Source organism: Macaca nemestrina, chromosome 6 (assembly GCF_043159975.1).
Source record: "Macaca nemestrina isolate mMacNem1 chromosome 6, mMacNem.hap1, whole genome shotgun sequence".
NCBI lineage: Eukaryota > Metazoa > Chordata > Mammalia > Primates > Cercopithecidae > Macaca > Macaca nemestrina.
The window spans coordinates 170,945,105-170,962,483 of NC_092130.1; the positions used below are offsets into that span (position 1 = coordinate 170,945,105).

At 46.8% G+C, this 17,379-nt stretch overlaps 1 protein-coding gene across 1 annotated transcript in view; it reads left to right on the forward strand.

The window, feature by feature from the left end:
- LOC105489497 (carboxymethylenebutenolidase homolog) overlaps positions 1–14,827 on the forward strand; it is a 30,755-nt gene extending 15,928 nt beyond the window's left edge. Inside the window, exons 2-6 of the mRNA XM_011754327.3 lie at positions 3,829–4,062; positions 6,086–6,193; positions 8,055–8,197; positions 12,862–12,953; positions 14,516–14,827. Coding sequence (XP_011752629.1) covers positions 3,848–4,062; positions 6,086–6,193; positions 8,055–8,197; positions 12,862–12,953; positions 14,516–14,695 — 738 coding nt within the window. The 5' untranslated portion in view covers positions 3,829–3,847 and the 3' untranslated portion in view covers positions 14,696–14,827. The remainder of the gene's footprint in view (positions 1–3,828; positions 4,063–6,085; positions 6,194–8,054; positions 8,198–12,861; positions 12,954–14,515) is intronic.
- The last annotated feature ends 2,552 nt before the right edge of the window (positions 14,828–17,379 follow it).

The following is a 17,379-nucleotide window of genomic DNA, read 5'->3' on the forward strand; positions in this document are numbered from 1 at the left end:
TCAAATCAATTATAGCTCACTGTAGCCTCGACCTCTCAGGCTCAAGGGATCCTCCCACCTCAGCCTATCAAGGAGCTGGGACCACAGGTGTGCACCACCACACCAGGCCAATTTTTTTTTTTTTTGTAAAGACAGGGTCTCACTATGATTTCCAGGCTTTTCTCAAACTTCTGAGCTCAAACAGTCCTCCCACCTTGGCTTTTCAAAGTGCTAGGATTACAGGTGTGAGGCATCACACCTGGCCAAATTTCAAAGGCAGACATACAAAATAGTTGGGAAACATTTCCTCTCTTTTCTCTTTTACCAATTTGTCCATTTTCTTTTTCTGTTTTCAAATTTATTAACATAAAGTTGTTTCTATTAATTTTTTATGATTTCTAAAGATAAAATCTGTCATGCGCGTCTGTGTGAAGAGACCACCAAACAGGTTTTGTGTGAGCAATAAAGCTTTTTAATCACCTGGGTGCAGGCGGGCTGAGTCCGAAAAAGAGTCAGAAGGGAGATAAGGGTGGGGCCGTTTTATAGGATTTGGGTAGGTAAAGGAAAATTACAAAGGGGGTTGTTCTCTGGCGGGCAGGAGTGGGGGTCACAAGGTGCTCAGTGGGGGAGCTTTTTGAGCCAGGATGAGCCAGGAAAAGGAATTTCACAAGATAATATCATCGCTTAAGGCAAAGACTGGCCATTTTCACTTCTTTTGTGGTGGAATGTCATCAGTTAAGGCGAGGCAGGGCATTTGCACTTCTTTTGTGATTCTTCAGTTACTTCAGGCAATCTGGGCATATACGTGCAAGTCACAGGGGATGCGATGGCTTGGCTTGGGCTCAGAGGCCTGACAAAATCTTTATGTCACCTTTTCATTCCAGATACTGTTTTATTGTTGTGTGTGTGTGTGTTCATCACTTTCCTTTTTATTGATCAATTTTGTTGGAGATGTGCCTATTTTATAACTTTTTAAGGAATCATATTTTAATCTCTTTGGTTTCCTTCTATTATTTCTTTCTTTTTCTTTTCTTTTTTTTTTTTTTGAGACAGAGTCTTGCTCTGTCGCCCAGGCTGGAGTGCAGCGGCGCCATCTTGGTTCACTGCAACCTCCGCCTCCCAGGTTCAAGCGATTCTCCTGTCTTGGCCTCCCAAGTAGCTGGGATTACAGATGCATGCCACCATGCCCAGCTGATTTTTGTATTTTTAGTAGAGGTGGGGTTTTACCATGTTGGCCAGGCTGGTCTCGAACTCCTGACCTCCTGATCTGCCCGCCTCAGCCTCCCAAAGTGCTGAGATTACAGTCGTGAGTCACTGCACCCAGCCTATTTCTTTATTTTCATTTCTTTATTTCCTCTTTGTAGGGTTTGCTGTATTCTGAATGTTTGTGTCTCCCCAGAATTCCTATGTTGAACTCCTAACCCTCAAGGTAATTGTATCACCCCCTAGGAGGTCACGTCTTTGGGAAGTGATTAGGTTTGAGGGCAGAGCTCTTGCTATAGGGATTAGTGTCCTTATAAAGGAGACCCCAGGGAGCCAGCTAGTCCCTTCTACCCCGTGAGGATACAAGGAGAGGGCGCCATCTATGAACCAGAAAGTGGACCCTACTCAACATTGCATCTGCCAGTGCCTTGAACTGGGACTTCCCAGCCTCCAGGACTGTAAGAAATAAACCTCTGCATTTATGAACTACCCAGTTTACTGTATTTGTTATAACAGCCTGAATGAACTAAGAAAGGCTTAATTCTATTTTTTTCCTCTAACTTCTTGATATTTGGCTTACTTTCATTCCTTCCTCTTGTTCAAGTATATGCAGTCTAGGCTGTAACGATGCCTCTACTGCCATATTGTTTGCATCAAGTTTTGCTATATAGTGTTTTTGTGGTAACAATCCAGTTCTAAATCTTTTGGGTTTTATTATAATTTCTTCAATGCATTTGTATAACATTCGTTATATAAAATCTTTGCTGAATCTTTGATTGTGGTTTAATATGCAGGCAGTTCACCTCTGCTTGTAAAGACTCTGTGTTCTCCAGGTGTTAATGAAGGGAATTACGTATGTCTTTGGGTTTAGTGCTCCTAGTTCTTCTTTTTTGATGGAACCTTAATTTTTTTTTTTCTTCTTTTTTTGAGACAGAATCTCGCTCTTGTTGCCCAGGCTGGAGTGTGCAAAATGGCGTGATCTCGGCTCACTGCAACCTCCACCATCCAAGTTCAAGCGATTCTCTTGCCTTAGCCTCCCAAGTAGCTGGGACTACAGGCGCCTGCCACCACACTCGGCTAATTTTTGTATTTTCAGTAGAGACGGGGTTTCACCATATTGGCCAGGCTCGTCTTGAACTCCTGACCTTGTGATCCGCCTGCCTCAGCCTCCCAAAGTGCTGGGATTACAGGTGTGAGCCACCATGCCTGGTCCAGAACCTTAATTTTTTAAAAGTCTAATTTGAACCAGGCACGGTGGGTCACACCTGTAATCCTCGCACTTTGGGAGTGTGAGGCGGGATGTTTGCTTGAGCCCAGGAGTTTGAGACCAACCTGGGCAATATAGTGAGACCTCGTCTACATAACATTTTTATTTTTAAAAAAGAAGCTGATTGTGGTGGTGTGTGCCATAGTCCCAGCTACTTGGGAGGCTAAGGTGGGAGGATTGCTCGAGCCCAGGGAGGAGGTGGAGGCTGCAGTGAGCCATGTTTGTGACCCTGCACTCCAGCCTGGGTGACAGAGTGAGATCCTGTCTCAAAAAACAAAACCAAACGAAACAAATCCAAGTTGAGAATCTGTCTCAGCTAGTGAGTTTAATCTGTTTCCATTTACTTAAATGTAGGCAGGCCTGCTGGCAGCGAGTTATCTCAGTCATTTACAAATCATATTCCTTGTTCTACTCCTTTCCCACTTTCGCCGCATCACTTCATGCTTTTTAACGAACAGGTTTTTAATTTCCTAATTGCTTCCTGTTTTCTATTTTGATTCACCAAGTGTTTCCAGGTGAATTTCAAACCCCATTCCCACCGGAAATTCCTCCCAGGTATTATGTCTACTGAATCTTGTTTATTTGGATCGCCTCCTTGTGTATCGTTTTTGCTGATGAGCTGCTCTTCAGTGGGTGGTATTTTTGGCCTGGATTGTGGAAGTCTTGTGGTAAAGTGGATTTGCATTTGCCTCTGCCTGGTGTTCCAGGCATTTCACTGGCCCTGGGTCAATTGTATTAATGTCTCAGCGAGGTATTCCTACTTTGCAAGCATGGTATACATTTGAGGATTGCTTTCTTTTTCCCCTTCCACTCAGAATCTGGACTGAGATGGGCTTCTTTGCACACGGCTGAGCCTGGCGGATGGAGCTGTCCTCGTTTTGCTTTGGCCCCTTTATCTGAGACATGAACCTTTGGGGGCTCCACATGGCAGGCGTGGGTCTCTTACAAATTCCCATCTCATGTGCTTCCAAGGCTCATTCCACACGTCAACACAAAATCCTAAGCACCCGACTGTTAGTGTGTGCTCCTGGGTTGGGTCCTGTCCCCCAACATCACTGCACCCCGTCAGCATCTGTGGGTGTCATCCTCACTCTGGCGTTCTGTTTCCTCTCCAGTCCTGGCCCCTGAAGAGTCACTTTTCCCTAGGAGTTCTTTCATCTCTCTCTTTTTTTTTTAATTATTCAGTCTGGCATTTCTAATGTTTATAGCCTTTCTCTGCTGTGTGGCCAGAACCAGAAGTTACCATTGATTTCTTACATAATACCATAGATGTCGTTAAAATGCATTTTTTTCTATAATCTTGATTTGAGCTTTACTTACCATTTATAGCCTTTAAATTTGCAGCATTCAGAATATAATTCTTGTTTCTCTCTCCATAGCCCAACTTCAATCTCTGCAATGGCTAACGAAGCTTATCCTTGTCCGTGTGACATTGGCCACAGACTTGAGTATGGAGGGCTAGGCCGCGAGGTTCAAATCGAGCACATCAAGGCTTATGTCACCAAATCCCCCGTTGATGCAGGCAAAGCTGTGATTGTCATTCAAGACATATTTGGCTGGCAGTTGCCCAATACCAGATATATGGCTGACATGATCTCAGGAAATGGATACACGTATGTATAAAGTTGCGTTTCTTTGTTTACATTCATATAAATTTCGGTGGTTTATTTTGTTCCCTTTAAAAAATAAAACCACACCAGTCTGAATCTACAGTATCTAAAGTACGTCAGAAACTTCTTTATCTGACTGCGGTGAAGATAGATGGGAAATGTCATGGGAAATTAAACACCCGCCTGTGTCCTCCTGGGAGTACCTGGCCTCTAGACTTGGTGGACACTGAGAATTCTTTTCCCCCGTGGGGCCTTGGCCAGACGTAGGCATTGGACATCATGGGCCGAGCTCACCAGCTCCCAAATGGACCTGTGACTTGGCTCTTCAAGCAGCTCAGCGTCGTGTCAGATTTCACAGGCCTCTTTGGATGGCATGGTGTCCAAGGCTCCTCCTGGTCCATACACGTACGGTCGTGGCCCCGTCTGAATTAGACTGGGGTTCAGAAGTGGCACGGTGAGACCTTGCTCCCCTCCCCAAGTTTACCTCTTTGTCTGGCCAAGTGGCCGTGGTCACCTTTGACCAAGGCTGATTCTTATTTGCCCCTGGTGAAAAGCGCAGAGGAGAGCTAGAACCTTCCTTCCTCTCCAGCGTCGGGAAGCATCAACCCAGCAAGCCCTGAGCTTGGTGCACGGCTAGATTTCCTTTGTTTTCACAGAAAGAGAAGCTTTCTGTGAACGGAAACCCAAGGGTGAGCCTACCTCGTTTTTCTAGGAAGAGAAACTGGCTTAAAGGAATCATGTCCACCCTGGTGGGATGCCGAGTCAGTGCCGAATGAAAAGACCTTCCTTGAAGTTTTCCTTTTTCACGTCCCCAGATGAGGGGACTTAACTTTCTAGGGGCAAACCCAGTAAAAAAAAAAATAAAGAAATAAAATAGCTAGCTTCGGTTGCTCAGCTAGAGCCAGGGCTGAGGGCATGACTGGGCTTATTGCCCTTAATCCTCCTGGCAGCCCCTTGAGGGAGGAGCTGCTACTGCTCTCATTTTGCAGATTAGGAAACCAGGACATAAAGAGCGCTTTGCGGCTGCCCCAGATCACCGGCCCAAGCAGCCCATCAAATGGCATTGCTGTGTCTGTTGTTTCACCGCGGGTCCTTGAACAAGGTTCAGGACATAAAAGAAGGAAAGACCCCTATTTTACAAAGCACTTTCTCATGTACACCATTTTTTTTTTTTTTTTTTTTTGCCCTCGAGAGAATCCTCTGAGGTTGTGCAGTGCAAGCGTGCTGTTTATTTGTCAGATGAGAAAATGAGGCTAGAAGTGGTGACATGGCTTGTTAAGGCCACACAGCAGCGTGGGGTGTACTGAGCCTTGAACTTGGATTTTCTCACTCCAGTTTCAGTGTTCTTCTTACCCCTACAGGGGGTGCCCTGTTCCTCCAACCAGGTGGCAGTTCTATTTGGGGAAACAGTTGGGAAACAAGACTGGACTGGAACAGTTGGCTTCATCCCTCTGGGTTGATTTGCATGGAAGAGCGACCTGGACTGGGGCCACGCTTCTTTGCTCCCTGCTGCCCGTCTTAGAACATACCCTCTGGATAGGAAACGGTGCTTCGCCGGCGTCTTGGGTGGAGGCTGGGAAAATTGCCTGGTCATAGTGACTGGACATGTTAGCCAGGTGTGCCCTCTGGCCTGAGGCTCATGTGAAAGGCCAGGAGCCCCCCAGGCTGGCTGAGAGGGGCTGGAGGGGCCCTCAAAACCACCCGCCTCAGGCCCACTCCCCCAGGGGCCCCCACATGCCATGCCAGCCTATCCCATGGGAGTGTGCCTGTGGATAGCCTCATCATTTGCAGGCCTGGGTTACCAGCAGGCTGCCAGACGCTGTGCACCTGCGGTGGTGAAACCTAAGATGGCTTGGCCCGGTGCCAGGTGGCTGCTTTGCCGCGCTCAAAGTTGGCCTTCACACCCACTCCTTTTCCTTTTCTCCGAGCCAGAATCACCAACGTAGCAAGTTTTTAAATAAATGCAAGCAAAATACTGAGTCAAGCAACTCTGAAACTAAGATCAATTCATGTCCATATTTTGCAGAACCATTGTTCCAGACTTCTTTGTAGGGCAAGAGCCTTGGGACCCCTCTAGCGACTGGTCCACCTTCCCTGAGTGGGTGAAAACAAGAAATGCCCAGCAGATCGATAGGTGAGTTATCCACAGACGTGGCCATGTACGCGGTACGGCCCAGGGAGGTGAGAGCTGGGTGGGCTTCACCTTTCAGACAGTACTCCTTACCTCAGGGTGGGACTTCTCCACGGCCAGTGGAATCCTTCCCATGGCACAAAGGAGAAAAAAATTTTTTTTTGTTTTTTGAGATGGAGTCTTGCTCTGTTGCCCAGGCTGGAGAGCAGTGGCACGATCTCAGCTCACTGCAACCTCTGCCTCCCAGGTTCAGGCATTCTCCTGCCTCAGCCTCCCAAGTAGCTGGGATTACAGGTTCCCACCACCACGCTCGGCTAATTTTTGTATTTTTAGTAGAGACGGGGTTTCACCATGTTGGCCAGGCTGGGATTTTTTTTAATTAAAATTTTTAGGCCGAGCATGGTGGCTCAAACCCGTAATCCCAGCATTTTGGCAGGCTGAGGCTGGCTGATCACTTGAGATCAGGAGTTTGAGACCAGCCTGGCCAACATGGTGAAACCCTGTCTCTACTAAAAATACAAAAAACAAACAAATAAACAAAAAACTTAGCTGGGCATCGTGATGCACTCCTGTAATCCCAGCTACTCGGGAGGCTGAGACATGAGAATCACTTGAACCCGGGAGATGGAGGTTGCAGTGAGCCGAGATCGCGCCACTGCACCCCAGCCTGGGGGACAGAGCAAGATCGCGTCAAAAAAAAAATTAATTAATTAAAAATTTTAAAATAAAATAGAGATGGGGTCTCACTGTGGGCATGCGCCACCACATCCAGCCAGGATAGCATTCTTTATGTGATGATGATCAATATCAAACAATATTTTTATGAGCACCATCTATTAAAAGAGAGATTTTAGTGCATCTGTCACTTGAGTAGTGTACATTTTACCTAATATATAGTTTTTTAGCCCTCCCCCTTCTGAGTCTCCATAGTCCATTATATCACTCTGTGTGCCTTTGCGAACTACCCACAGCTTAGCTCCTACTTATAAGTGAGAACGTACAGTATTTGGTTTTCCATTCCTGAGTTACTTCTCTTAGAAAAATGGCCTCCAGCTCCATCCAAGTTGCTGCAAAAGATACTATTTTGTTCTTTCTTATGGCTGAGTAATAGTCCATGGTGTATATATGCCACATTTTCTTTATCTACTCATTGGTCAATGGGCGCTTAGGTTGCATATCTTTGCAATTGTGCTGCAATAAACATACATGTGCAGCCCACCTCCACTTTGGTACATTGTTTCTAGTTGAAAATGTGTTCTAAGTTCCAATCAGTTTGCAGATGAATCATTTGCCAGGCAAGGGTCACTCTTCTTGGTCCCCTCATGGCTGAAATAGTCCTGATGGCTTTCCAAATTTGGCAATGCAGAGTGGGGAGTTTTGGGGAGAGAGTGAATGTGTGAAGTCAGAGAGTGTCTGGGTGTCTGCCCATAGTTATGGCTGGTCATGGGAGAGAGGAGAGAGGAGACTCTTCTCCTGGGAGACTCAGGGGACAGAGAAGACTGGGGCACTCTGCAGGGAGCAGGTCGTGGACTCGGCTCTTACAAACCATGCTGTGGGCTGTGGCCTTCATCCCGAGGCTGTGGAAGACTGCTCAGCTCTCAGCTGGGAGTGAGCTGGTTGGATCTGTATTTTGGGAAGAGCCCAGCTTGCCTGCAGCTGTCAGGCAGTTGGAGGAGGGCTGGGCTTGGCAGGAAGACGTGCTGGGATGATGCATCAGTCGGGGCAGAGGTATAGAGCTCCCAAAAGAAGAATCCTTGGCAACTTCAAGAACAGTTGCTGATACAGTCCCGTTATCATCAGCACAGCCCTTTGAGGGGTTCACAAAATAACCCTGATTCTTGAATATTTTTTCTTTCTGTTCTAGAGAGATCAGTGCTGTCTTGAAGTATCTGAAACAACAGTGTCATGCCCAGAAAATTGGCGTCGTGGGATTCTGCTGGGGTGGAACTGCTGTCCATCATTTGATGGTGAAATACTCAGAATTCAGAGCAGGGGTGTCTGTCTATGGTAAATCTGCCTTGTGCATTTTTACTCCATGCGAAAGGGAGGGTTGGAAGAGTGACAGCAATCAGAAGCCTCCCCATCCAGTGTAACACAACCCCCAATAATGTGAAGACCGCCCAGCTTATGGAAATGGGCTTTAAGAATCTGAAAATAGAGGTGGAGGTTTGTCATGCAGTTAACCAGAGGATGTCACTGGGAGTCAAGAGGCCTTGGTCCCAATCATGTGACTTTGGAAAAGCCACCTAACCTGAGCTCTCCATTTCTTCACCTAGGATGAAGGGGATAGCATTTTTTTTTAAATGTAATCATGATCAATATCACACAAGATTTTTATGAGCAACATCTATGAAAATATTTTTCTGGTGGTGGCTAATGCCTGTAATCCCAACAGTTTGGGAGCCTTAGGCGGGCAGATCGCTTGAGCTCGGGAGTTAAAGACCAGCCTGGGCAACATGGCAAAGCCCTGTCTTTACAAAAAATACAAAAATTAGCTGGGCGTGGTCACATACACCTGTAGTCCTAGCTACTCAGGAGGCTGAGGTGGGAAAATTGCTTGAGCCCAAGAAGGTTAAGGCTGCAGTGAGCCATGATCACGCCACTGCCCTCCAGCCTGGGCGACAGAGCAAGACCCTGTCTCAAAAAAAAAAAAAAAAAAAAAAAGAGACAGAGAGAGAAAGAAAGACTGATTTTTCCAAGATACAAATTGCTCTAACTGTACACAAACATGCACACACACTAAAGACAGAAAGAAAGCAAAAGCAGGCAGGCGCGGTGGCTCACACCTGTAATCCTAGCACTTTGGAGTCCAAGATGGGCAGATGGCTTGAGCCCAGGAGTTTGAGACAAGCCTGGGCAACATAGAGAGACTTTGTCTCTATAAAAAAATTTTAAGGCCTGGTGTGGTGGCTCACACCTGTAATCCCAGCACTTTGGGAGGCCAAGGTGGGTGGATCACAACGTCAAGAATTCGAGACCAGCCTGGCCAATATGGTGAAACCCCGTCTCTACTAAAAATACAAAAATTAGCTGGGCATGGTGGCGGGCGCCTGTAGTCCCCGATATTCAGGAGGCTGAGGCAGGAGAATTGCTTGAACCCAAGAGGTGGAGGTTGCAGTGAACCAAGACTGTGCCACTGCACTCCAACCTGGGCAACAGAGTGAGACTCTGTCAAAAAAAAAAAAAAATTAAAATTACTTGCGTGTACTGGCACGTGCCTGTGCTCCCAGCCTCTCAGGAGGCTGAAGCAGGAGGATCACTTGAGCCCAGAGGTTTGAGGCTGCAGTGAGCTATGAATGCACCACTGTACTCCAACCTGGGTGACAGGGAGTGAGACCTTGTCTCTTAAAAAAAAAAAAAAAAAGCAAAAGAAAACACACTCTAAAATGTAAATAGCAATTTATACATTTTTTGCCAAAACAAACCAAAGTTATTACAGCAATGAAATAACATTATATCTGTATATAGAAGCTGCTTGCTAAACTCATGATATAGAAGCATTCAGACCAATAGATAAACAGAAACAAAAAAGACACATAGGAAATATAGCCTTTAAAAATAATGCAGATTCGGCCGGGCGCGGTGGCTCAAGCCTGTAATCCCAGCACTTTGGGAGGCCGAGACGGGCGGATCACGAGGTCAGGAGATCGAGACCATCCTGGGTAACACAGTGAAACCCCGTCTCTACTAAAAATACAAAAACTTAGCCGGGCGAGGTGGCAGGCGCCTGTAGTCCCAGCTACTCGGGAGGCTGAGGCAGGAGAATGGCGTGAACCCGGGAGGCGGAGCTTGCAGTGAGCTGAGATCCGGCCACTGCACTCCAGCCTGGGTGACAGAGTGAGACTCCGTCTCAAAAAAAAAAAAAAAAAAAAAAAAAAAAAGCAGATGCTCCTCTACTTACAATGGGGCTAAGTCCTGATAAACCCATCGTAAATTGAAAATATCCCAAGTCGAAAATGCATTAATCCACCTCACCTACCAAATATCATAGCCTCACCTGGCCTGCCGGAAACACCTGCATCTGACTACAGTTGGGCAAAGTCATCTAACACAGGGCCTATTTTATAGTAGAGTCTTGAATATCTCATGCAGTTTATTGAATTCTGTACTGAAAGTGAAAAACAGAATGGTTGTCTGGGTACTTGGAGTACAGTTTCTACTGAATGGGTGTCGCTTGTGCACCATTGTAAAGTCAAAAAATGGCAAGTGGAACCATTGTTAGGCCTGGGACCATCTGAAGTGGATCATTAAGTTATACTAATGATTCTTTCTTGGCTTAATGGTTCCTCACTGTGGTATTTTCAACTACTTTTAGCATTAAAAAACCCTTTAAATATTGACTTAGGACAACACAAAAGGACATAAACTCAAGTCAGTGGCCAGCTGCCTCTGGGAACAAAGGAGCTGAGAGATGCTTTGTCTAGACCATGCTTTTGCGCATTTAGCAAAAGGCGGTCAAGGAGCGGATGCCTCCCCGGCGCCACCTTCTGGCCGCTGTTGTGCAGTGCGTGAGCTGCCGAGCGTGGCCGGGCTCAGGCTCAGGATATCAAAAGAGGCCCATTCGCAGAAGTAGCTTTGCCAGAGTGAGGAAGGGGGCGTGGCCACCTTTCCCGTGGCTCCCTGCCTCCTAAAGAGGAGTTACAGGTGAAGGAGGCTCTCTCTGTTACTTAGCTCTTCTGTGCTGCCAGCAGGAAGTGGAAAAAAAGTTGTATTATTTACCTCTTATCTTAAAATGGTAACTTGCTGCAAATCTTTTGCATACTTCTTTTCCCATAGAATTGGACACACCCACAGGTTGTTTTCAGACAGCCTGGGTCAGGCAGAGCATGCTTCTCATTTCAGAATTAATCTCGAATGCTGAGATGAAAGATGAAAACTATTATTGTTATTTTTTGAGACAGCATCTTGCTGTCGCCCAGGCCGGAGTGCAGTGGCACGATCTTGGCTCACTGAACCTTCACCTCCTGGGTCCAAGCAATTCTTCTGCCTCAGCCTCCTGAGTAGCTGGGGCTACCACATCCAGCTAATTTTGTATTTTTAGTAGAGACAGGGTTTTGCATTGGTGGCCAGGCTGGTCTCGAATTCCTGACCTCAAGTGATCCACCCGCCTTGGCCTCCCAAAGTGCTGGGATTACAGGTGTGGTCCACCTTGCCCAACCAAAACCTGATTTTTATAGACTGACCTGCTAGGCCCAGGCAGTTTCACACTTGCACACTCGTGGTCTGGTGCAAATCTAAATACCCATTCAAATGACAGCTCCTCTTACAAACAAAACTACTCAGTGCATTCAAGCCAGAACCCGTGGGGCTTGTGTAGACCTGAGAAACTTCTCAAGCAAAGGTTTGAAAATGGTCCTGTTTGTAAATGAAGGTAGATCCCAGCGGGAATGGGAGCATTCCTCAGGCTGCTCCGGCGTCTTTCCGTATTAAAGCAGCAGATGCAGACGAGGTCTCGTTCAATTATTTAATGGCCTGATTCCTAGTCCATAAAGTGGGGAGGTAGAGAGTAGGAAGATCTGACTAAATACATTTCTCTTGTACTATTTTTTTTTTTTTTTTTGAGACGGAGTCTCGCTCTGTCGCCCAGGCTGGAGTGCAGTGGCCGGATCTCAGCTCACTGCAAGCTCCGCCTCCCGGGTTCACGCCATTCTCCTGCCTCAGTCTCCCGAGTAGCTGGGACTACAGGCGCCCGCCACCTCGCCTGGCTAGTTTTTTTTTTTGTATTTTTTAGTAGAGATGGGGTTTCACCGTGTTAGCCAGGATGGTCTCGATCTCCTGACCTCGTGATCCGCCCGTCTCGGCCTCCCAAAGTGCTGGGATTACAGGCTTGAGCCACCGCGCCCGGCCTCTCTTGTACTATTATAATCCTTTTTTTTTTTTTCCTCCGAGACGGAGTCTTGCTCTGGTCGCCCAGAGCTGGAGTGCAATGGCATGATCTCGGCTCACTGCAACCTCCACCTCCCGGGTTCAAGCAATTCTCCTACCTCAGCCTCCCAAGTAGCTGGGATTGCAGGTGCCTGCCACCACACCCGGCTAGTTTTTGTATTTTTAGTAGAGACAGGGTTTCACCATGTTGGCCAGGCTGGTCTCGGACTCCTGACCTCATGATCCGCCCTCTTTGACCTCCCAGAGTGCTGGGATTAGGGGCTTGAGCCACCACGCCCAGCCTTTGGGTTTTTTTGTATTTGTTTATTTATTTATTTTTTATTTTATTATTTTTTAAGACAGGGTCTCACTTTGTTGCCCAAGCTGGAGTACAGTGGCACAAACATGGCTCACTGCAGCCTCAACTTTCCAGGCTCAAGTGATCCGCCCACATTCGTCCCCCCGAGTAGCTGAGACTACTGGCATGCACCACCACACCTGGCTTATTTTTGTATTTTTTGTAGAGACAGGGTTTTGCGATGTTACCCAGGCTGCTCTCAAACTCCTGGGCCCAAGCCATCCACCTGCCTCAGCCTCCCAAAGTGCTGGGATTACAGGCATGAGCCACTGTGCCCGGCCTTCTTTTACGCTAATCTTGTAAGTTGGGCCACTTCTGTGGAATGACTGAAAAAGGAAATAGAGCCCCAAAGCAGAGATTTTACTTTGAAAAATCAAACCCAAATGCGGTAGTTTTCTGTGGCATGAGTGTGGGGGTCATACATCATGCCTCTGTGCTCGTTTTTCAGGCATCGTCAAGGATTCTGAAGGCATTTACAATTTAAAGAACCCCACCTTGTTCATTTTTGCTGAAAATGATGTTGTGATTCCACTCGAGAATGTAAGTTGGCATCTTTTTTCTTCGTATTTATTTGTTTTGAGACAGGGTCTTGCTCTGTCGCCCAGGCTGGGGTGCAGTGGCGTGAACTTGACTCACTGCAGCCTCTGCCTTCCAGGTTCAAGCCATTCTTGTGCCTCAGCCTCCCGAGTAGCTGGGACTACAGGCGCCGCCACCACGCCTGGCTGATTTTTGTATTTTCGGTAGAGAGAGGGTTTCACCATGTTGACCAGGCTGGTCTTGAACTCCTGACTTCAGGTGATCTGCCCGCCTTGGCCTCTCGAAGTGCTGGGATTATAGGCATGAGCCACCTCGCCCGGCATCATTTGTATATTTAGTAGCATGATTTGACATTCTGCCGGGAGTGGGAAGTCTTGAAGGATACATTTGTTGCTCCAAATATTTCCAACATTACCATTTTAAAGATGGGTTTTATTCAATTCCACTTATATAATTCCACCGTGGAAGTGTGACGTTCCCAAAACATGCTTAAGGAAATGTCTGAGGGAGGTATTCTCAGCATGGCCTGATTACCTGGTGGAGAAACAGGACCTCTTGCCCTGCTCCATGCTAACCCACAAATTGCCGTAAAGTCTATGATCTTAAAGACAAGGATTTATTAAACACAGTCAGTTGATAAGGAAAAAGCAGAAGAAAAGTATGGTTCAAAAGTAGTCAGTTAGCTGGGCGTGGTGGCTCATGCCTGTAATCCCAGCAACTCAGGAGGCTGAGGTGGGAGGATTGATTGACGCTGAGAGTTTGAGACTAGGTCAGGCAATCTAGCTAGATCCCTTTTCTACAAAAATATAAGCAAATCAGCTGCGGTGGTGGCACACATCTATAGTCCCAGCTATTTGGGAGCCTGAGGCAGGGAGATTGCTTGAGCACAGGAGTTGAAGGTTGCAGTGAGCCACGATTGTGCCACTGTACTCCAGCCTGGGCGACAGAGTGAGACCCTGACTCTAAGAAAAAAAAGTAGTCATTTAGAAATTATTTTATAATATTAGTAACTAATACATTAATGCAAATGATTTCGCATAATAGATGGATCATTTTTACATTGCTCTGAAATCTCTCCTTTGCCAGACATAAGAACTGTGTTAGTTATAAAATTAGCAGTAAAGGCCGGGTGCAGTGGCTCACGCCTGTAATCCCAACACGTTGGGAGGCTGAGGCAGGCAGATCACCTGAGGTCAGGAGTTTGAGACTAGCCTGGTCAACACGGTGAAACCCTGTTTCTACTAAAAATACAAAATTTAGCTGGGCGTGGTGGCATGTGCCTGTCATTCCCAGCTTCTCCGGAGGCTGAGGCAGGAGAATCACTTGAACCTGGGAGGTAGAGGTTGCAGTGAGCCGAGATGGTGCCTCTGAACTACAACCTGGGCAACAGAGTGAGACCCTGTCTAAAAAGAAAAAAATTAGCGGGAAAGAATTCAATGTAACTGTGGAACTTGTTTCTAATTTAAAGCATTGATGTTAAATTTCTGTTATGAGCAGTCACTGAAGATTTGGAGAATGGAAAGTGCCACTAAAGGGTTAAAATCATGAAATCTTTTGCACACCAGGTATCTCTGCTGACCCAGAAGTTGAAAGAACACTGCAAAGTTGAATATCAAATTAAAACATTTTCTGGGCAGACTCATGGGTTCGTGCATCGGAAGAGAGAAGATTGCTCACCTGCAGACAAGCCCTACATTGATGAGGCGAGAAGGAATTTAATCGAGTGGCTGAACAAGTACATGTAGCAAGAATCAAGGGCAAGCCTTCCTAGAATAGCTTTCATCCCAAAATTTGCTTGGAAATACTTAGATCATTTAATTTTCACTTTTATAAAATAAATGTAGGAATCCTAAAATTCATTATTTCATTTGAAACACAAATTCAGTAGGAAATAATGCATGAAATGATTTGATTTTTAACATGTACCTCAAATCATAATTTAAAAACAAGGTCTGGGCCGGGCGCGGTGGCTCAAGCCTGTAATCCCAGCACTTTGGGAGGCCGAGACGGGCGGATCACGAGGTCAGAAGATCGAGACCATCCTGGCTAACACGGCGAAACCCCGTCTCTACTAAAAAATACAAAAAACTAGCCGGGCGAGGTGGCGGGCGCCTGTAGTCCCAGCTACTCGGGAGGCTGAGGCAGGAGAATAGTGTAAACCCAGGAGGCGGAGCTTGCAGTGAGCTGAGATCTGGCCATTGCACTCCAGCCTGGGCAACAGAGGGAGACTCTGTCTCAAAAAAAAAAAAACAAAAAAAACAAAAAAAAAAAACAAGGTCTGATTGGGTGCGGTGCCTCATGCCTGTAATTCCAGCACTTTGGCAGGCCAAAGTGGGCAGATCACCTGGGGTTAGGAGTTTGAGACCAGCCTGGGCAACATAGTGAGACCCCCATCTCTACAAAAAATACAAAAATTAGCTTGGTGTGGTGGTGCATGCCTATAGTCCCAGCTACTTGGCAGACTGAGGCACAAGAATCAGTAGAACCCAGGAGGTGGAGACTGCAGTGACTCAAGATCATGTCACCACTGTACTCCAGCCTGGGCAACAGAGTGAGACCCTGTCTGAAAAATAAATAAGTAAATAAATAAATAAATAAATAAAATAAAACCCAGGTCAGTACCTGGAGAATTTGAATGATAGAGTAATACCCTAATTATTAGTTAAAACCTACAGGCTGGGTGCAGTGGCTCACGCCTGTAATCCCAGCACTTTGGGAGGCCGAGGCAGGTGGATCACTTGAGGTCAGGAGTTCAAGACCAGCCTGGTCAACATGGTGAAATCCCATCTCTACTAAAAATACAAAAATTAGCCAGGCGTGGTGGTGTGTGCCTGTAATCCCAGCTACTCGGGAGGCTGAGGCAGGAGAATCACTTGAACCCGGAGGCAGAGGTTGCAGTGAGTCGAGATTGCGCCACTGCACTCCAGCCTGGGTGACAGAGTGAGACTCTGTCTCAGAAATCTCAAAAAAACAAAAAACAAACCTACAGCTGTTCAAGGACCAGCTGACAGCTCAAGTGTGGCGTTTTCTGGTCTTTGAACACATCATAGAAAGTGACAAATGCTGCAAAGCCATGAAGAACATGAACTATAAACTGGGGTAGACCACCACCCAGCTTAGACACTTATCTATGCCACAAAACATCTGAATTTGACACATTTATATATTGCAATATGGGAAGTATTGAGATCAAAACAGGATTGCATTGACCTAATTATATTAATCTAATAAACTAATTTTTTGAATTTTTGTATTTGTAGCATTTTTAAAAAGATAGCAGAAAACGGGGGGCTAGAGTTGTCACCCAGCCACTGTCTCCTGGGCAGTGGATTTCCAAGCACTGGCATTTTTCCGTCGCAGGGCCTGAGGCTACCTCAGAAATCTCTCCTGTGTTTCTGGCGGTGGCATAAAGGGGAGAGCCGGCGAGAGGGTCCGCACCTGCACCTGCGGGGTGCGCGCGTGTGACTTCGGGCAAGTGACTTGATGTTGTCATTTTTCCCCTAATTTTGTATTGACGTCCTTCTCAGGAGAGAGTGGCTGTAAAGTCTAGCCCTGCCCTGATGGGGAGTCTGGGGATGTGGTCGTGGGTGTTTCCCATGTGCCTTTCATGGGATCTTTCTTTGTCCTGGCAGACGACCTGATACCTAAGTGTCCAACCTGTGGCCAGGTGTCCCTCTCATGGGAAGCTTGTTTATCCTGGCACGTGCCCTTGTGGCTCTCGTCTGACCTGTGTCCAGTTTATTCCTACTGAGACAGCCACTCTCCCGGAGACCCCTGACCAGGAAAGAAGTTAGGATGGGGTAGAGGAGGCAGCTCATAAGAACCATGAAATGACAGAAGCAGTTTATTGCTTAGAGATCCAGAGAACAGAGGGCAGCACGCTTCGCAGGCCCAGCAAAAAGGGGGAGCCATCCAGGACACGTGGGCTCAACCAGAAGGTGGAGAACGAGAGAGAGAGAGGGAGTTGTGAGCCAAAGCTTTTACTGGAGCCCAGGGTGCTATGTAAGCAGGTTTCCCATGGAGGTTCTAATTGGGGGGTTTAGAGCAAGCGGGCATGAGCCCAGGGATTCGTGCTGTGACTGAGAGGAGTCGGTGTGGGTAGGATATCAGCACGGCCCATGTGGGTGTGGGGGGCAGTGGGACAAGTCAAGCAGGTGGTATCCAGCTGTCCATGAGGAGGTGGTCCCAGGAGGCGGTTTTATGAGGCAGATGTCTGGATTCACCACCTCGAGGAACTGGGAGAAGCTGGATAACTAGAAACTGTGTTACTAATCTCTGCTTCTAGTATGAGGAAGTCCAACTTACAATCAAATGGATGCTCAGGAAACATAAAATTAAAAGAATTCCCCAAACTTGACCTTCCTGAGCCTCAGTTTTTGCATCTGTCAAATGGGTATGAGGAGACCTTTTGCCTAATGTTGAGAGAATC